The 18521-nt window shown below is 45.7% G+C and overlaps 1 protein-coding gene across 1 annotated transcript in view; it reads right to left on the bottom strand.

Annotated features, from left to right (window-relative positions):
- Positions 1–18521, bottom strand: part of NAPA (NSF attachment protein alpha) — a 433641-nt gene that overhangs the window by 295085 nt on the left and 120035 nt on the right. The window contains exon 5 of the mRNA XM_069644342.1: positions 4436–4513. Coding sequence (XP_069500443.1) covers positions 4436–4513 — 78 coding nt within the window. The remainder of the gene's footprint in view (positions 1–4435; positions 4514–18521) is intronic.

The following is an 18521-nucleotide window of genomic DNA, read 5'->3' as shown; positions in this document are numbered from 1 at the left end:
GGTGCCTATTCCACAGAGAGACTTTGAGAAAGGGTATCCATTAAGAGAACCCTATATGATGTACCCCGAAGAGATTACAATCTCTTGGAGCAGATCCCACGAAGGAATATGAAGGAGAGAAAAAGACGGTCGTCACAAGAAATTAGCATGACGCACCGAGAAGAATGGTTGAAGACAATTATGCATAGACCTTCTAGAATCTGATGACTTAGTAAAGAATTGAGTAAACTTTTTATATGCGGAATGAAGATTGCATGTGTGAAGAGCACTGCAGAAAATGAAAGCCGTTTTATAACTGTACAGATGCAGCAACACAAGTAGACAAAGTGATCATAAAGGCTAGCTATATGTAGTGAATAGACTGCAGGTGGTGCCGCCATGATATAGAATCTGGTCATCAGTGTCACATATTTAGTAAGCTCAGACCCGTGAGGAAAGAAGGATCGAAAAGCTGTCGCAGTAAGAAAGCAGCTGAACATCAGGGAAAGGCCTGCAATAGCTGTCTGGCATGGTGTCAAAGGATGGAGCAGCCAAGAACCGGTCATCTATCCTTGAACAGTGAACGTGAGAAGCTGAATCAGCCCATGTTAAGGTGCACGAAAGAACACCATGAGGTCCAATTTTATTAATTCAAGACAATTAAACGCTGTAAAACAGGCCGAAATACGGTCTCCTGTCACATGAGTCAAGGCTGGAAATAGGAGTTGGGCATACAGACCTGCACTGCAATAAGAATGCACCTATACTCCCTTTTATTCTCAGGAGCAGTGATACTTTGCAAGTTCAAAGACAATCTGAATGGCAGACAGCATGAGAGATGTTGGGCTAATTGGGTGGGGAGACACGGTCAAGTCCACCCACTGGCACCTAGGGTACCCTCTGGTGTGCTGCTAGTGAGCCGAACGTTCCAGAAGGGTTGAAGTGTGCCAACCAATAGTAGAGGGCCAGAAAACGAAGGGCCGTATAGCCAATGGTGTACCGTGCATCTAGTAACTGATGATTATGACTTGCACTAGGGGTGGGCATAAGTTGTCCACCTAACTGTAGAGACCCAATCACAATCAGATCCCTTAAAGAAAGTATATTTATATGTTCCCCTTAATGCAAACACAGCATAGACCCAGAAACCTAGTTCTCTTTTCACTTACAAGGTCTGTCCGTACCATAGCACCCCCACACAGCTTTTCCACTTACACCTCTCCTCCCCCTACCGACATATGCCCTTAATGTGATGGTGTAATTTCTGCAGGACACACAAGATGACAATGCATGTATCTAAATACTGAGCTGGTTCGCATCTCAGGTTTGGTCTCTCTGATGCTGCACTCATTTATTTTGTGCCCCGTTAGTAGTACCAGAAGAACACCTGAAGGGGGGGCTCATTCTCCAAGTGCTTACCGTGCACCCGACAATCGAAGCACAAGGCCACCACCAAACTTTTTCATCCTCCCTGAGAAAGTGCCCTATGACCAGCTGTGAAGACTTGTATGCACTGCTTGCGCAAATACCTGAGGAATACCCCCTTAAGGCAATCACAATCCCCCATATGGTTTCTTTGTTTGCCACGTATTATGTCGTCATGTATGACATTTTTGACTATATAAATGTATTTATGAAAAATGTATTGAGAGCTCGAGCGAATGTCTGTCGATGTCCATTGTAACTCCCCGTTTTAGAGAATTGAAAATAAAACAGTCGGGAGAGACCTTTTGCCAACTTCCTGAGTCGGTCTCATTAGTTGGTGTAAATTATTCTGCATGCAGTCATACTGTCAGCAGAGTCTAGACCAATCTGGAGGGATTCGCAAATGGCATCTTTCCCATCCTTGACAATGTTTAAGAAGCAGTCTCATTCTTCCCTTTTGGGAATATGTTCAGCCGCCATCGTTATGCAATCCCATAAGGCGAAAGTGAACTTGGCCAGTGCACAAGTGGCATTTGCCGATTTAAGGGCCATACTCCCCGCAGAGAAAACCTTTCTAGCCAAAGCGTCATAACGCTTGTCTTCTCTGTCTGGGGGATAGTTGGGTATGCATTTTGTTTGGATGTAGAAGTGGAAGCCTGCACTACCAAACTTTCTGGAGTTGGGTGCTTTGTTAGATAATAAGGGTCACTGCTCGACACTCTACAAAGAAGAGTAGATGTTAATTGGGAGATGCCCGAATTAATTCCAGCAGTTCAAGAAACTGACAAGCAAGTAAAGATGCATGCAAAGGATAGGGTCCTCCTGTGGTCCTTTTCCAAAGTAATTAGTGAGGGCGTACTACTCAAAAAATGGTGCAGGCCTTTTCCATCCCAAATATTCAATGACCCTAGACATCAGCTGTCTGTAAGATCCATCAGCATGGTCTGAGGGATCTGGTCTGCCAAACTATCTCAGGGGGGTGGGGGGCAGGGAGTGGCCAACCCACTTGCAGATAGAAGGGTTTCATGAGGGTCCTTTATTCTCGAGTCCTCTGAGATGGGTTATGGTATGGGACACAAAATGCTCCAAAGGAACGCAATTCATCCGAAGATGGCTCATTCTCATGGAAAGAGACTTAAAAAGTCTTAGGCATTGGGGTGAAAGTTTCTCGACTTCCTTCGAGGGTTTAGCCAATTGTGTCATGGTTGTGGCATCAAAGCTATTTTAGGCATCAACTTGGAATCTTTCGGCGCCGATGATTTTGGCTTTGAAGCGGTCTTCTCTACTCCAGGGAACTTTCGGTGGCTCACAAGGAGTTCTCCTGGGCACTCGGGCCCCGAAGGAACACAGGTTTTGTTCTTTGCCTTCTTGTCATGTTTGTCAACATGGGCATGGCTCTCCTCTATCTTCGAGGGGGCCAAGGACGCACTCTCGAATACTTTGAGCATCTTTAATCTGAACTTCTCCCACTCAGTCGGTGAGGCCGATTTCGTCGGGCACGGGACCCGTTCCAGGGAGGAACTCGACAGCAATCTGTGGCGCCGTTTCTTTGCCCGTCGTGAGGATGACGAGTGGTGTGAGCCACTGCATGATCGGGACCTTCTAGCTTTCTTCCGAGAGTCTCTCAAGTCGGAGGATTGCTTTTTCAACAGGGTTGTCGAAGAGGATGTATGCGACCTACCTGCAGCTAACTTCCCTCCACGCTCTTTCAAGGCTTTTGATGTCAGATAGACAGGACCCACACTCCGATGTTTAGTAAGTGGATGCTAAGCACCACAAACACCCCCGATGGGGGTCCGTAAGGCACATTTTTGCCCCACAGTCGTGACACTTTGAGCCCCGATCTCAGAGTCGAAAATGCTGACGACTATGTCATCTTTTTCACTAAATACAAAAGGTTTGACAAGGAACCGAAGCGTGCCCACATTCCGAAGCAAGAGCTTTCATGGTAAAACGGAACTGAAGCAAACGGATCGCTGAGCACCCTATATACATCAATGCCGTCAATACTGAGACAGAGGCCCTTGCATCGACGTGCAGCGCCCCCTGCAGGAAAAACATTCTGGAGCAGCTAAAGCTGGATATGGAGATATAAGATGAGGAATACGTGGGAGGACACAATCCATTCGAAGCATAAAGGAGAAGGGTGCCAGAAACAATTTCTTGAGTTGCGAAAGGAGAGTGGAGGCCAAAGGGTGCAGACACCCCTTTATGCCTGAATTTGGGTAATTTGAAAACTCATTTAGTTTTCCGATTAACGTTATGGTGCCACATATGTCTTTTCTGGACACACTGTTCAATTTCCTGTACATAAAACGTTTAATTTTAATTTCTGTAGTGGCCTGGTTATTGATCCCAATCATCCTCCGTACAGTACATAGAAAGTAATTAGGTTCTAAAAAACTGATGGTGTGGTTGCATTACAGCAAGTCAGAGAAAGAACTGGATTATTGCTCTTACAGTTAGCCAGTGGCGATTGCAAAAGAGCAGGTTCCTTTTATTCAAGCTGGAGAGGAGTCCTGTACCACATTTTATATTTTTGAAACTGGGTGAAGCTAGTTTCCGTCAAGGTTGGCCGGAGCTCATTAGTGTTATTAGTATGCAAGGATGCCTACTAAAATATTCTTTTGCCTTGGGTCGATATGTAGAGAACACTTTAAGGACATGCCAAAAGCTCATGTCCTGTGGAATATTACATTTCAGTGACAATTTAAAGGACTCAAGGGTTAGACTTTTACTAAACCCTCAGCATGATTTGATTATCTTTTGTTATGTTTGAAAAGTGTCGGACAATAGGTGTTCTTAAGAGGTCCAGTAGGGCTAGGAGACAAAAGGAACAAAAAGATTCAACGTGCACGGCGGGGCTTAGACAGCCTGGCGTCAAGAAGAACAAACAGGAAATAGAAGATTAGCTCTCCTTGTGAATCGCTCATCCTACTGAGTAGAACAATTTAGGCTGGAATTAGTGAGAATGCACTTCTACAGCTCACATGGACAGATGCAAGTTGGAACAGACTTCATGCACACTTACCTTCTCAATATCTACCAGCTCAGTCTCGTAGATCTCAGCTATAGTGATGTGGTGCTTGGCTGCAATAGTGAAGCGACCCTGGGGATTGGAGGAGAGAAAGTATTGATATGCAGTACTCTGTACAGGGTTTCTCAATTGGTTACATGCAAAATATTATACAATCTAGAAATCCAACATCCAAGCAGTATTAAAAAGGTCATTTTGTTATACTAGTAACAAATGAAAAGAAAGCATGTCCCATGCCACACCGCTGGGGGCATCTAAAAACAGACTGCCTTAACTACTAGCCACTGACATGTTGCACATATGACACATGGTACATCCCAACAGCATTCCACTGTATCACAGCTCTCCATATCAAACGGTAGATCAAGCCATAATGCAGCTTCTGCATAGAAACCAACACAATTGAGAAAGGGCAATGTACAAGTAACATACATCACCGTCACCAAAAGCAAAGACGCCCGATTACAAATTCACAGGTAAAAAAGAAGGAACTCCACATTCTCACCTGCATTACAAACAGGTGCTCTTAATCCTAAAACACATATGCCACTCATGAAGAAAAAAAAAAAAAAAAGAAGAGGGTAGCACTCAACATCACACTTCAAGGTGAAGACGTTTGTAAATTGTTGGCGCAATGTGCAAGCCCCACTAGCTATGCAAGTGATTCTTCACACTTGTGTGCAAGAAATTGTGTATTGTGTGCATGTTTGGCAGTGCCACCCATAAACGAGGCCAAGTGACTTATTTGAAAAAATATATATATTTTATTGGTTGTATAAATTCCAACATTTAACATTTTTAGATACTCCTCATTCCGTATTTACATCAATGCATTATCAACTTTCAACAGTTTATCAAGAAATTTCAAAGCGTCTATTAGGCCTAGTTTCATAGCCGTCAGAAATATCTCCCAGGTGAAATCTTCTCCATATTGGTCAAGTTCGGACTGTAAATACTGCGGTACCTTAGCTCTCTGCTCCATTAGCCGTGGACAAGATAGCAGCAAATGTCTGGTTGTTTCAATTGTCTTTGGGTCTTTACAAAAGCGACAAATTGCTTCCTGTGCCGTTATCTTCCTAGCTAGGAGTAGTTCGTTTGAGGGCAGAATATTTAGTCTGCACCTCAAAAGCAAATCTCTGTAGTATGACAAAGGACATTTTATCAAGTAACCTGGCAGTTCATTAACCCTTCGACGTTCCCAGATGATATTCAGAGACATTTTCTTTACAACGTTCTTTCCACCAAGAGATTTTTTGTTTTTGGTCGAAGCAATTCCTTTCAGCACCTCAAAAAGGTCCTGTGGAATTATCAATGATACATTTCAGAAACAATGATAACGTTTTCCAAAGTACAATTGATGTCAAGGACTGCAGTCTTAGCCCATGCCTTATCGCTGCAGATACTGCATTCGGTAATCTTAACATTTTTCTCCAAAAGAAGGCCTTGCAAAAGTCCCATATTTTCCAAGAGAGTCAATAGTGCTTCTACTCTATATATCATCACAGGTGTTACTTTTTGCTTGAAAAAGATGACTGGTAGCAGGGAAAAGGTGCCATATCGGTAGTAGAGTGCTCTTTCTTGGTTTGCTAGTTTTTCCCTAATTAGTGAGTAGTGGCCAGATTCATTGATGTTCTTGTTGATGCATATTCCCAAATAGATGATGGAATCCACCGAATCCAGCGGACTGCTTTCACTCTTCCATCTGAACTTTGACCCCCTTTTTTTGTAATTTCCTTTGTAATTTCCTTTGTAATTTCCTTGGGCGTACTGCACGATTATCTTGGATTTACGAACATCGATTTTAATTTAATTATTATCCAGATATGCTTTAAATGTGTTCAGCCTTCGTTGTAGCCCAATGGGCGTTAGGTTGACAGACTAAATTGTCTGCATATAAAATGCATGGAATTATATCTTCTATTGTTGGTGGAAAGGTTCCAATTTGTTGCTGTGAGTCAATCATATCCGCCAAAAAGGGTGCAAGGGCACATCCTGGTTTAATTCCCTGAAAAGTTCTTATTTTCTTAGTTAAAGTGCCATCTTTACAAAGTCGGATTTGGATGGATGTATTTGAGTACAGCGCTTGAATTGCTTCCAAGATATCTACCGGGCATCCCCAACTCTCCAATTTATTCCATAATCAATCTCGGTTTATGCAATCAAAAATTTGTTTGTGGTCAAACCCCAAATGAACTTTCTTCTTAGTTTAAAGTGCCTTTGTTTTCAACAAGTTCAGAATGAACAGGTTTAGGGAGGTACCCACTCCACTCACAAAGGCGGATTGTCTCTTATCTAGGATATTCTCTTTTCAAGTGACTTATGCCTGGCAACTAGCTTGCAACTTGACATTTTGCACCCTGCACACTGGATTAATGCATGGCGGTGTGGATGAGGAGACTGGTATGGAGTGGCTGCTTTGTAGTGAAGCTTATATTCCTTCTTGAGATTCTGGTTCATGAGTCTCATCACTGCCGCAGCTGTAGGGCTACATGGAGGAGCGATGGTGAGGCATCTGAAGAGGGTTCCTAATCCTACCCCTGACTGCTGTGCTCCAATGGCTCAACTACTACCTCAGTGTCTGAGAGTCCACCAACACAAAGCTGGGCTAGTTAATGCCAAGTGTTCCAGATGACTGTTTGTGAATACAAACCAGGCAGACCTAGTTCTTCAAACATCACCAGAAAGAGTACAGACTTAGGATGACCTTGCATACATACCTTCATCCCCACCCTAGACTCCTTCTATTGTAGCTCCGACAACTCCTCATTGTACAGTAGGCAACAGATTCCAAACAGGGTTTGTGCTAAATAAATCCACAACATGTTAGATGCCAAAGCAGTGCCGATAAAAGGTAATGGTGCAAGTTCCAGTAAAGCGCCCTCCCTCACCTCCACCAGGAATTGACCATCTGCACAGACCTGTTTAAGCAAGAAAGTGGGGCGGCGTGGTTAGTCCTACACATTGTGTGCCTCTCGGATAGGAGTTTCAATACCTCACCTCATGGATGTCCATGTATTCATCCTTCAGAAATAAATGGAGAACCACAAATGTGGTTAGTAATGATTGTAATTAGTAACACCCGTTACAAGGCTCTCTGCAACTGGAAGTTCTATGTAGCAAAGCATACCGGAAGAGTCATTTTTATATGCCAGCAGTCATGCTTACATATCACTTATTTGTGAGAGAAGGCATAGGTGTTGGTTGCACAAGTCCAGGCCATGTTTGGCCTATGCTAGGACCACTGCCTTTCTCTGCGTCTAGTCATCCACCCCAGGCCGTCTTGTAACCAGCTCCCAAAAAACAAGAAGGGGACCACAGCTGGGAGTGTGATCTTTGGTCCCTAGTCACCTAGCTTCCCATTAGCCAGTCATCAGTTCCTCTGCTCCATTAATCATACCTCCAGAGCAGCTATGTTTTGTGCCAGCCATAAACCTAATCCGAACAACTGATCGCTTTCATTTTAACTGCCAAGGCCACAAAAACAAATGGTGGACATTTGTTTAGCCTGAATGTTGAACTAAGAGAGCCTACCAACTAATGGGAAAGGACTAAGTTATAGTGCAAACCACTAAGCTGTGTAATAAGGGTCCATTTATTTTTTTTAGTATTTTTTTTTAAAAATCACAATTGAATATATTGGAATCAAAATATTTCCAATGCATTTTTTATTTGAAGAAAACATTTGCAATTATTGCATTTTAATGTTATTTATATAGCGCATACACTGTACAAAATAATTGTGGTACATTAAACAATAATGATCAATAGACAGATCCAATGCAAAGCTTAGGCAGGAGAAGAAAGAACTAGTTACTTACCCCTGGTAACATTCTTTCGAGTGGATGTTCCTTCAACGTATTCCTCATCTTTGACATGTAGTGTCCACAGCTCGGCTGCTTTAGACATTTTTCAGCAGAGGGCACCCTGTGTCGATGTCCCTCGAAGGCCTCTGTCGAGGAGGATGTCAGATGTTTTAAGTAGCAGGCACAGCGCCCATAGCCTCAGTTCTTGTTCCACCCCCCCCCCCAACCCCTCCTCATGTAGCAGAAGTGGCCACAAATCGGGCCTGACCGTACTCAGCCTTGTTGGAACAAAAGCTGCAATAGCATGGGAAAGGGGTAGGTTGGGAGGGCGATGAGGAATACGTTATAGGAACATCCAGTCGAAAGAGCGTTACCAGGGGTAACTAACTTGTTCTTCGAATGGATTGTGTCCTCAAACGTATTCCTCATCTTTGACAGACTCCCAAAGCATTATCTGTAATTGGAGGAGGGTGAAGAGTTTTGCAAGATTGGAAATTTATAGGGCAGAATAAAGGACTGCCTTACCAACGCCACATCTTGAGCATGGGAAGTATCCAGGGAATAATGCTTGGTAAACGTGTGCATCGAAGACCATGTTGCAGCATCACATATGTTCTTTACAGGGACACCCTTTTGCAGGGCTGTCGACATTGAATGAGCGTGCAAGCCCTCAGGAGGGACCTTGCCCGCCAAAGCATAGCACTCCGAAATAGTGAGGATGATCCACCTAGACAAGGTCTGTTTAGACACAGCCTGGCCTAGTTTGTGCCCTGTATACCTCACAAAGAGCTTGTCATCCACTCTCACCTTGGACATTCTGGAAATATAAAAGCTCAAAGAACTCCCAGGGTCCAACCTATGAAGCCTTTCCTCTTCCTTACTAGGATGCGGAGGAGGATAGAAAGCAGGTAGCAGAATTTTCTGACTCGAATAAAAGTCTGAAACTACCTTGGGTAGAAAGAAGGGTCGGACTCTCAACACAACCCTGTCCTTGTGGAATACAGTAAAGGGTGGCTTGGAAGAAAGTGCCTGCAACTCGCTCACTCTTCTTGCAGATGTAAGAGCAACCAACATAACAGTTTTAAAGGTTAACAGCCTCAATGGGCAGGATTGCAATGGTTCCAATGGAGCACCCATCAGAAACTTTAAGACCAGGTTGGGGGGCGGCTGCAGCTCCTACATTACAACATTGGCTCAATAATATGTCGATATGTGAGCGAAGGGAGAGACAGTATAACCAGAAACTTCCACCTAGCAGTAGACCCAGAGACTACTGGGTGGCTTTCAGAAGTTACACGTCCAATGAGTCAACCCGTATGGGTGTATCCCCGACACGGGATAGCACGGAGCCCACTCCCACGACCCACACAGGGTTGTAATTCCCAGGAACAGTCTATGAACAAGGTCATGGTGTGGTTATAGTGGGGTCTTGTGCCCTATAAAGATTGGGTTGATGGCATTTGTATTTTGTTTTTTTATGAAGCGCACCGGGCCCAAAAGGCATCTGGTCATGGTATGGGTCACGAGGTAATGGATGTGGCTATGATACACTGTTATGCAAAAATTCATTGAATTTATAATACGGAAGAAGGTGGGGGGAGGGTCCGTTTCCCTATGCTGGGGCTTTGATTTGTATTTGGGTTTTCTTTCTTTTTCTATCCTTGCACTGTTTGTGTTGCAAAAGTTACTAAAACAGTTAGTTTATTTTTTTTATTTTTTTTTTTAAGACCAAGAACCTGAAATGGTGAAGGCGGGAACACGTTTGTGAGCCCTTTTAAGAAATGGTGTAACCAAAGGGATTTTAAAATAAGAGCATTCCTCGGATGAGCGCTGCTAGGTAACCTTTAATGGACCCGACCTGAAGACCCCTGTGAGCTAAAGAAAGCAAAAAGGACAGAACATCCAGTGTTGAACACTGAAAAGGATTAACATTCTTTTCTCTGCATCAGTCGCAGGACTTATTCCAACGGCAACAGAGACTTTGTTGCCTGGCCGAAAGCAACTCCTCCATGATATCATCCGGGAGGTCCCAGTCTTTGTATCTCAACCTTTCAGAAACCATGCGTTAAGGTTGAGAGTCTTGATCTCTGGATGGAGAACCCAACCTCCCTCTCGCGATAGAAAATACACTCTTTGGGGGAGGCGCATCAGAGGACAGATGGACATTTCCAGAAGATCTTGGTACCACAAGCTCCAGGCCGAATCTGGAGCAACTAGGATCATGCGGGACCCGAACAGTCTTAACCTCCTGAGAACTTGAGGAATGACGGGGACTGGAGGAAACTTACAGTAGCGGGAATTCCCAATCCACCACGAACGCGTCTCCCTAGAGCACCTCGGAGGAAATTCCCTTTAGCAGTACTGCTCACACTTCCGGTTGGCACTGGTCACAAACAGATCCACTTGCAGGGTTCCCCAAAGGGCGGAGACCTCTTTAAGGACTTCCTGAACCATTTCCCACTTGTAGGATACCACGCTCTGCCGGCTCAGAGCTTCTGCCGCCGTGTTCTCCTCTCCGGCCTGATGAACTGCTGCTAGGTAGATTCCTTCTTGAATTGCCCAGAACCAGAGCTGCATCGCCTCTTTGCTCAGCGGTAGTGACTCGACACCCACTCTCTTGTTGAGGTAATGCATGGCCACTGTGTTGTCCGTCATCAGGACATTCTTCCCCCGTACAGACGGCAGGAAAGTCTTCAGTGTTGCCGGATTGCTCTCAGCTCCCAAAGACTGATGTGTAAGTTGGACTCCGATGGAGACCAACGGCCGCTGATGGACAGATTGTTGGCATGAGCACCCCACCCTGTGAGGGAAGCGTCCGTTACTACAGTCGCCTCCGGCCACGGTTGCCAAAAAGATTCTCCCTTCATTAGGTTTCCCTCGCAGGGCCACCACAGAAGATCCTGCGATACCCTGAACAGAACCTGAAGGTGATCTGACATCCTGCCTGAGAATTGGGACTACCGATTCCTGAGTGCCCATTGAAGGGACCTCATTCTCGGACGGGCCTCTGGCATCAGATAAATGCAGGATGCCATGAGGCCAAGCAACCTCAAGAATTCTATGGGCAGAAGACTCCAGGCAGTCTGAAATTTGGTTACCATCTGGAAAAAGTTGTGAACCTTCACCTTGGGTGGCAAGCACTCCCAAGGACGTGTTTAAGACAGCCCTGATGTACTGGAGCTGTTGGGAAGGCGTCATATGGGACTTCTTGAAATTGAGGGAGAAGCCCAGTCTTTGAAAGGAGTGACTGGTAACGTTGAGATGATCCAAGGCTTGTCCGGGAGAACGAGCCCTGATCAACCAATCGTCCAGGTAGGGGTAGATGTGAATCCCCCCCTCTCCTGAGATGTGCTGCCACTACCACAATCAGTTTGGTGAAGACCCTCTGGGTGGAGGTCAACCCGAGTGGCAGGACTCAAACTGATAGTGCGAGCCACCAACGGCAAATGTGCTCGAGATGGATCGGCACATGAAAATAAGCAGCCTGAAGGTCCAATGACACCAACCAATCCTGAAGTTTAAGGGCCTGAAGGATCTGAGAAAGAGTGACCATCTTGAATTTGTCCTTCCTGAGGAACTTTTTCCAAGTATCTCAAATCCAAGATCCGTCGCAGTCCCCAGTCCTTCTTGGCAATCAAAAAATAAGGGGAGTACCAGCCCTTGTTCCTCTCTGCTACAGGCACTGGTTCTATAGCACCTTTCTCTAGCAGGGTTAACATTTCCTGCACAAGGAGCGGATCTGGAACCCTCAAAAGAGGGTACTCCTGGTGGATGGTCGTGTGGCTTCCATAAAAAAGGGAAGGCAGTACCTATGGGCTATCATTTCCAGCATCCGGAGTAATGGCTCGCCATTCTCCCAGATGCGGAGACAGCCTGCTCCCCCACCGGTGAGCTGTGACCGAAGGTCTCAGAGCTGTTTTGAAGGGGCAGTAACAGAGCCTGATGGCAAAGAGGCTGATGTTTGAGCGGCTTTGGCACCTCGACCTCGTCCACCACAAGGAAACTTACATTGGCCTCTTTGACTGGCCATTCCTCTTGCTCTTCCAATTGAGGAGTAGTAACTAAAGGATCTACCCCTCCACTGCTGTACGCTTAGATGAAAAGGCTGAGGCTGCTTAACAGTGGCGCCCAAGACTTGGCAGCTGCCGTAGAGGTCTGCAGCTTCTCAAGGCTCTCATCTGCCTTGCTGAGACCCGTCAAATGTCATTTTCAGAAGTCTAGCCTGCACATCCGGTGCGAAACCAGACAAATCTGCGTATTACGGTGCTCGTAGCCATGGACCTGCTGACACTGTCAGCAACATCCAACCCAGACTGAAGCGATTCACACATGGCATACTTGCCGTCCTTAGCAAGAGCTAGGAAGCTCTCCCTTTTTTCCCCTTCTGGAATCTACTCAGCTGCCATAGATATGCAATCCCTCAGTGTATGATAATCTTGCCAAGGCACAAGAGGAGTTGGTTGCCTTCAATGCCATACTCCCAGTTGAAAACACCTTGCACGCCCATCCATCCATGCGCTTATCGTCCCCATCTGGAGGGATGGTAGGGTACGCAGCCTGTTTCGAGGTAGCCGTGGCTGCCTGGACCATCAGACTCTGAGGAGTGGGGTGAGATGACAGATAGCCGGGGATCACTACGGGAGGGCAGTATTTTCATGTCAGACTTGTTCACCGCCGGATTAGTCTACTGGAACACTGCCTTTTTAGGTGGATCCACCGTTGCCCGGGGCTGCGCTGGTAAATTTGGCACCAAGAGCATCGAGGGCTTGATCGTGGTGGAGGACCAGACAGGCACTATCGACTTACCTGGTGCAGATGGTGTGGCCAGCTCCAAGGGCATCGAGGGTTTGGGCGGTTTCGATGGACACGAAGACCGTGACCTCGATTCACATCTCGAACGATACTTATGTACCTTGTCCGTACGAGGCCTCAAAGGCTCCAGATGAGGATCGTGCTGGTTACCCGGGCCCGAGGTCGCGCGATTATCCGTCCGAGACCTTTCCGTGCCGGCTTCAACAGAAGGTACAGACGGGGCCTTGCCCTGTTTTTCGAAAATGTCAAGCATTTTCACCCAGAAAGCTTCCCACTCAGCGGGCGTTGAATGTTTGGACGGGCAACTCACCCTCTCGGGGACACCGCCTGAAGACGAGGAAGGTGACCGGCAGTGCCTTCTCCGTGAATGCTTCAACGAGGAAGACTAGTGGTGCGAACCACTCTTGGACCTTGAACGCTTGGCCACCTTCCTCCGAGGAGAGTCACCTCGACTCGAAGGCCCAGCAGGTCGGGACTTATGGGGCTTCGACACTTTTCCTACCTTGAGTTTCCCTTTTGTTCCCACAAGGCCTTGTTATGGTAGTCCTTGGGGCTACATGTGCAGGGGGAAGCTGTCCTCCATTACGAAATTCTTGGTTTGTTCCACACTGCACAGGTCACCTTACATTGAAGTGCAGTAAGGGTACTTTGTCTCTAGTAACTTTGTGGTCGTTTGCATGCCAAGTTCAGGACGGGTTAGTGGTTGCAGAAATTATTCAGATGTGTTTATTAAACATTTCCGTGTGCAATTTGCAATGACCTCATAATGCCCTTGAGGAGAACCATATACTCTAAAATGGCTGTGCCACGAGATATTACTGAGTCATTTGGCGGTCTTGCATTTTGGCCTTCTTGCTGCATTCTCTAGCACAATTAAGCATATATATTAAGACCTTTCCACCTTTTCTAAGCTTCAGCTTTACTGGAAAAAGGGGCAAAGGAATGTGTTGCCAGATGTGGGGGCTGGGGCTGTCTGGTCCCAGTCCACTTACTTCCATGCAAAGTGTGCTGCTGGGCAGATGTGGTGTGCGGAGGCGGTCCATGATTGGAAAGTTCCTGGTGGGCTTGGAGGGGACTAGAACGCGAATCTGGGATGAAAGGAGGACTCTTGCAGCCATTCATCAAATCGTCATTTCACACAAGACCCCTTAGACCAAGCACCCTGCATAAGTTCCTGAACTCCTGGTCGCCAACCAGCATGGTCTTCATCTGACCCAGCAAAGCCCTACTCCTTTGCGGATTTTCAGAAACCGTTAGTGCTTCAACCCCTGCACCTGTGAGAAAAACAAGCCTCAACCGCCCTCACGGATCTGGTCCTCGGAATTGGCAGGACCATTATGTAGCCTGATCAGCTGCTGCTGCTGCCTGGGGTACCTCACTGCATCAATCACTGTTCAGAGTTTGGACTTGGGAGTGCACAGACACTCGACTTGTGGAACAAGTTTTCTCCGCCTATAGTGGCATCTCTCCAGCAAAATGATGTGCTTGCAGGACAAGCTTCTTTGTTTCTGCCACAAGGGTCACCTTCTGCTGCTTGAAAGCGATTTTCATTGCAGTCATCCACTTGCATTTTGTCCAGTGGGCCTTTCCAGGTAGACATGGTGGTCCTTTTTCATCGTACCAGGGTAGTTCAACTGTCTAGAACCAGGAACCATCTTACGAGAGCGTGGATGCACCAACTAGATGGACAGATATCCCAACGCGATAGTTATGTCTGCACCTGCCACCACTGGTTCTCCTCCCAGATGGACCCAAGGCACAAAGTAAGTTGGCCCAGTGAATTCAGGAGCCCCAGAAGTGTTCCCTGAGAAAATCAGAGAACAGGGGCTGAGTTAACATACCAGTTTCTAGCCCCCCCCCCCCCCCCCCGTCACCCCCTCCATAGAATTTAAATGGGTGCAAAGTACTAGCACTTCCTCTCCTTTGCCTGATCGCGATTAGTGGCATGCTGGTCAGGAATCCCCTCCAGGGTTTCCTGTAAGGTGGTGGGATTGGGGAGAGGGCCTCCTAAAAAAAAATATCTTGCTTTTTAAGACATTTCCAAACTACCTGTTGGCTTTGCTAACACTTGTCCTCCCTAAAAGAAACCTAGTCGCCTGCAAAGGGTTTATTTGGGACATGCGACTAAGAGCACTAGGTCCCATCTCTTCTAGCAACGGAAGGGCTTTTAAAGCATAGCGTAGGTTCTGATTTTTAGATGGCCGTGTGTTATGGTTTAACTCCTTTATTTTACCTACAAGTTCTCCAATTGATTTAAAAGAAATGTACCTTGGCTTTTCTTCACTTACTTTGCTATACTATACTGTTCTTACTCTAAAAAGTAAAGTGTTAGCTAGAGACCCTAAAGTGAATGCAAGTACTTAAGTAAATCACTAAACCTACACTACTAGTTACTTGGTGCGGGTTGTCCAAGGCCAAAATAAATGTAACTATATCGTTACACGTTCTGCCTAACTTGTACTATACAGAGTGCACTGGGTGTGCTTAACCAAACCCTTTCACCTCCCCCAAGTCTAAGCCGTAATGCTCAGTCACACTACCTTGACACAGTTTGGCAAGACATACATGTCTTTCGTCGTTCACCAGAATAGGGTAGCTTCTTAGAAACTGTCCACAGGGCTGATTCTGAAGACCAGCACCCAACGTAAAATAACTGTGTGCAGAGACCAAGGATAGCACAAAAAAAAAGCAAGTAAGCCCCCTCTGGGCATGCACATTTCTGTACAGCGCCCTAAAGACAGAACCAAACTCTGGTATAGGTTGAAGGCCCTAGACCTGGTGGTCGGCATCTAACACAAGTAGGGGATGGAAGAAAAAAAAAACTTACAAAGTTACCAGTGATGAAATATATGCCAATAATCCTGCATGGCTACAACAATTCACCACATTAATTTGTTCCCAACTAGGACAGAATATTAAAATGAAAGCAAACACGATACAAAAACCAAAGCCTTTAGAGGGTATGAAACTATTGAAACGAAGGCTAATGGCTTTTAAGTAGTATTAGAACGTTTTAGAAACTGTTTGTTTAGTCAAATCGTTCAGGCACAAATATTTACAGTTTCACCAAGATTAGGCACAATGTTAAAAATACAGTCTATTGGGAGAATGCAGAGTACAATTTTAAACATGGATTAGAAAAGTACCAAAATTATAATACGGGATCCACAGCTCACTGCCCCCCACTCCCCTTTGTGGATCTAGAAAAAGGTCCATTGGAAGGAGAGTACCTGTTAGGAAGGATTTATCTTTTAGCAACTTTCCTTCCATGCTGCGATTAGGGGAGGCCAGGGTGGTGAAAATCTTGCAGATCTCCAGAGGGAACTTCTGAAGGATATCAGGATAGTTAAGAGTGCATGCAGGGCCGTCCGGGGAACCGAGGGTCCCGTTTGGGACCAGGGAATGAACAAAACAGGTCCAAATGTTTTTAGGGGCTCAAAATCAGAAGGATATTTTGGGGTGGTTATATAGTGTTATTAGTTTCTGCTTGTTTTTATTAACTGATTCTCTTAGTTACAAGTCTGTTTTATACAGAGATTAACCTAGAAAAATACCAAGGGTAGTGGCTGAGCCCGGTGCAATGCCTGGGTGCTGTTTAGTTAACAATGTCGATAAACGATAAAACCCACAATTAAATAGACGCAGGCAGATGATTGCATAGGGAGAGTCCTTATCCCGTTCAGAACCACTCAGCAGTCTCTCTAGTTAAACGTAAGCCCCTTCTCCCTCAGGCCCGCGAAGGAGTGGAGTCAAAGAACACATGGAGCAGGGGCGTCTGGGCAATGGGGCAAGTGACAAGTGAATGCCCATTCTTTCCCTAGTTAAATCTGCAAACGCCAAATGAAATAGGCGTAGGACCCCCCAAAGGGGTTGCCCATCCAATATATGTTTAGGCAGTGTAGCCTTGTGGTTATTTGGATTCATGGCACCATTTGACTAGACACAATCCACAAACTCAATTTCTGATTCAGGGGTCATTTAACTTGGATGAACTGGAAGCCCTTACAAGGGCACTGGAAGCAGAAGTTACTAAAATACCTGCAGTACAATGGGAAGCATTTGCCACATGACTGGAAGAGGCTACAGCTAGAAGAAAGGATGGGAAAATAGAGGACGGACACAGAGATTAATGATTGAATGAGGAGACAAAACATTTCTTTGAGAGGTAGGAGAGGACCGGAAAGTGCTCGACTGTACCCCAGATAGAAATGCAAGGCAGAGGAGAATCGGGAAGATCAAGATAGTGAGACATGCAAGGGAGTAGAAGTGTGAGACAGACCAACAGGTGCCATGATTTTGGCTATAAAGGTTTATTGTTATTTACCACAAAGAAACATCTATCTATCCCTAACTCTATGAGGGGTGTCCAGGTCTCAACCTAAACTAAGAATGTGTCAGAATGTCTACCAAATAATTTTACCGTCCTTGTCTCTAACCCTAATTCTATCCCTTACACTTCAGCATAATAATGCTAAATAAAGTACATTTTTCACCAGGAGATTGCTTCCCTTCTCCTGGTACACTCAAAAAGTTTACTTTATTATGCAGGGGGAAAGACTGCCTTCCCCTGGCTCTCGGCACAAAACCTGCAATCTTTTTAATTCCTGCCAACTCGACAATTCACCTTGCCTCTTCTCCCAGATAAACAAAAGTAGCATAACTACAAAGTCCTCCCCTGTCAACACTATTGTGGAATCATCTGTTATCACAGCATTGGCACAGAAATCAGGTCAAGATGCCTACAATCCCTCCACTCAGATGAATGCCCTCCCGAAGTTGGGCTCCTCCCAGAACCTGCGTATTAGAAAATGTGGGATGCCCAAAATAGAAGACACGAGCACTCAGGATTTTGTTTTAGACCCAAGAAACTTTATCATCATCAATATCAATAAGGTTAATGGGCATGAACCCAGAGAAGCCCAGCAATTTAAAGTTCTAGCATGGCTTAGACAGAGAACGGGGCCGGGTGTGGTCAAGTTATCAGATCTTAAAATCCTCTGTAGGATGGACCTGGGAGACTGGAGTACACATGGCAATAAGAACTGCGTCCTGGTGGGGTGTGGCTCTAGCCCCCTACCAGCCTTCCTAAAATTGTGCAGATACATCCAGAGAGGATCCACCTGCTGTAATCCGATTATCTGACCATTTATTCGGTTAAGGCGGTCTTCCTTACACCATGCCTTTGCCGTCGTCTGCATTGCATACTGTTGTAGACACACTTTTTCCTGCTAATTTTTGTTCTTATGCTAAAACAAAATTTGTATTCGGGGAGCGTGGCCAACTAGCACGCGATGAGGAAGTGATTCCTCGGTGCTCTGTGGCTGCCAGCCAAATCCTGTACAAATCCTGCAATAATCGCACCAGATTGAAAAGAAAAGTTACTTTCCCAGTTGCGGACACCGGCGGCCGCGCTTGGAAGAAGGGCGAAGTGGAATCGGATAAAGGAACAGAAGATATTGCCGAGT

This window comes from Ambystoma mexicanum, chromosome 2p, assembly GCF_040938575.1.
Source record: "Ambystoma mexicanum isolate Mex_15411 chromosome 2p, UKY_AmexF1_1, whole genome shotgun sequence".
In the NCBI taxonomy this organism is placed as follows: domain Eukaryota; kingdom Metazoa; phylum Chordata; class Amphibia; order Caudata; family Ambystomatidae; genus Ambystoma; species Ambystoma mexicanum.
The sequence above is the reverse complement of the archived record's forward strand: the minus strand, read 5'-3'. Positions and strand labels throughout refer to the sequence as shown.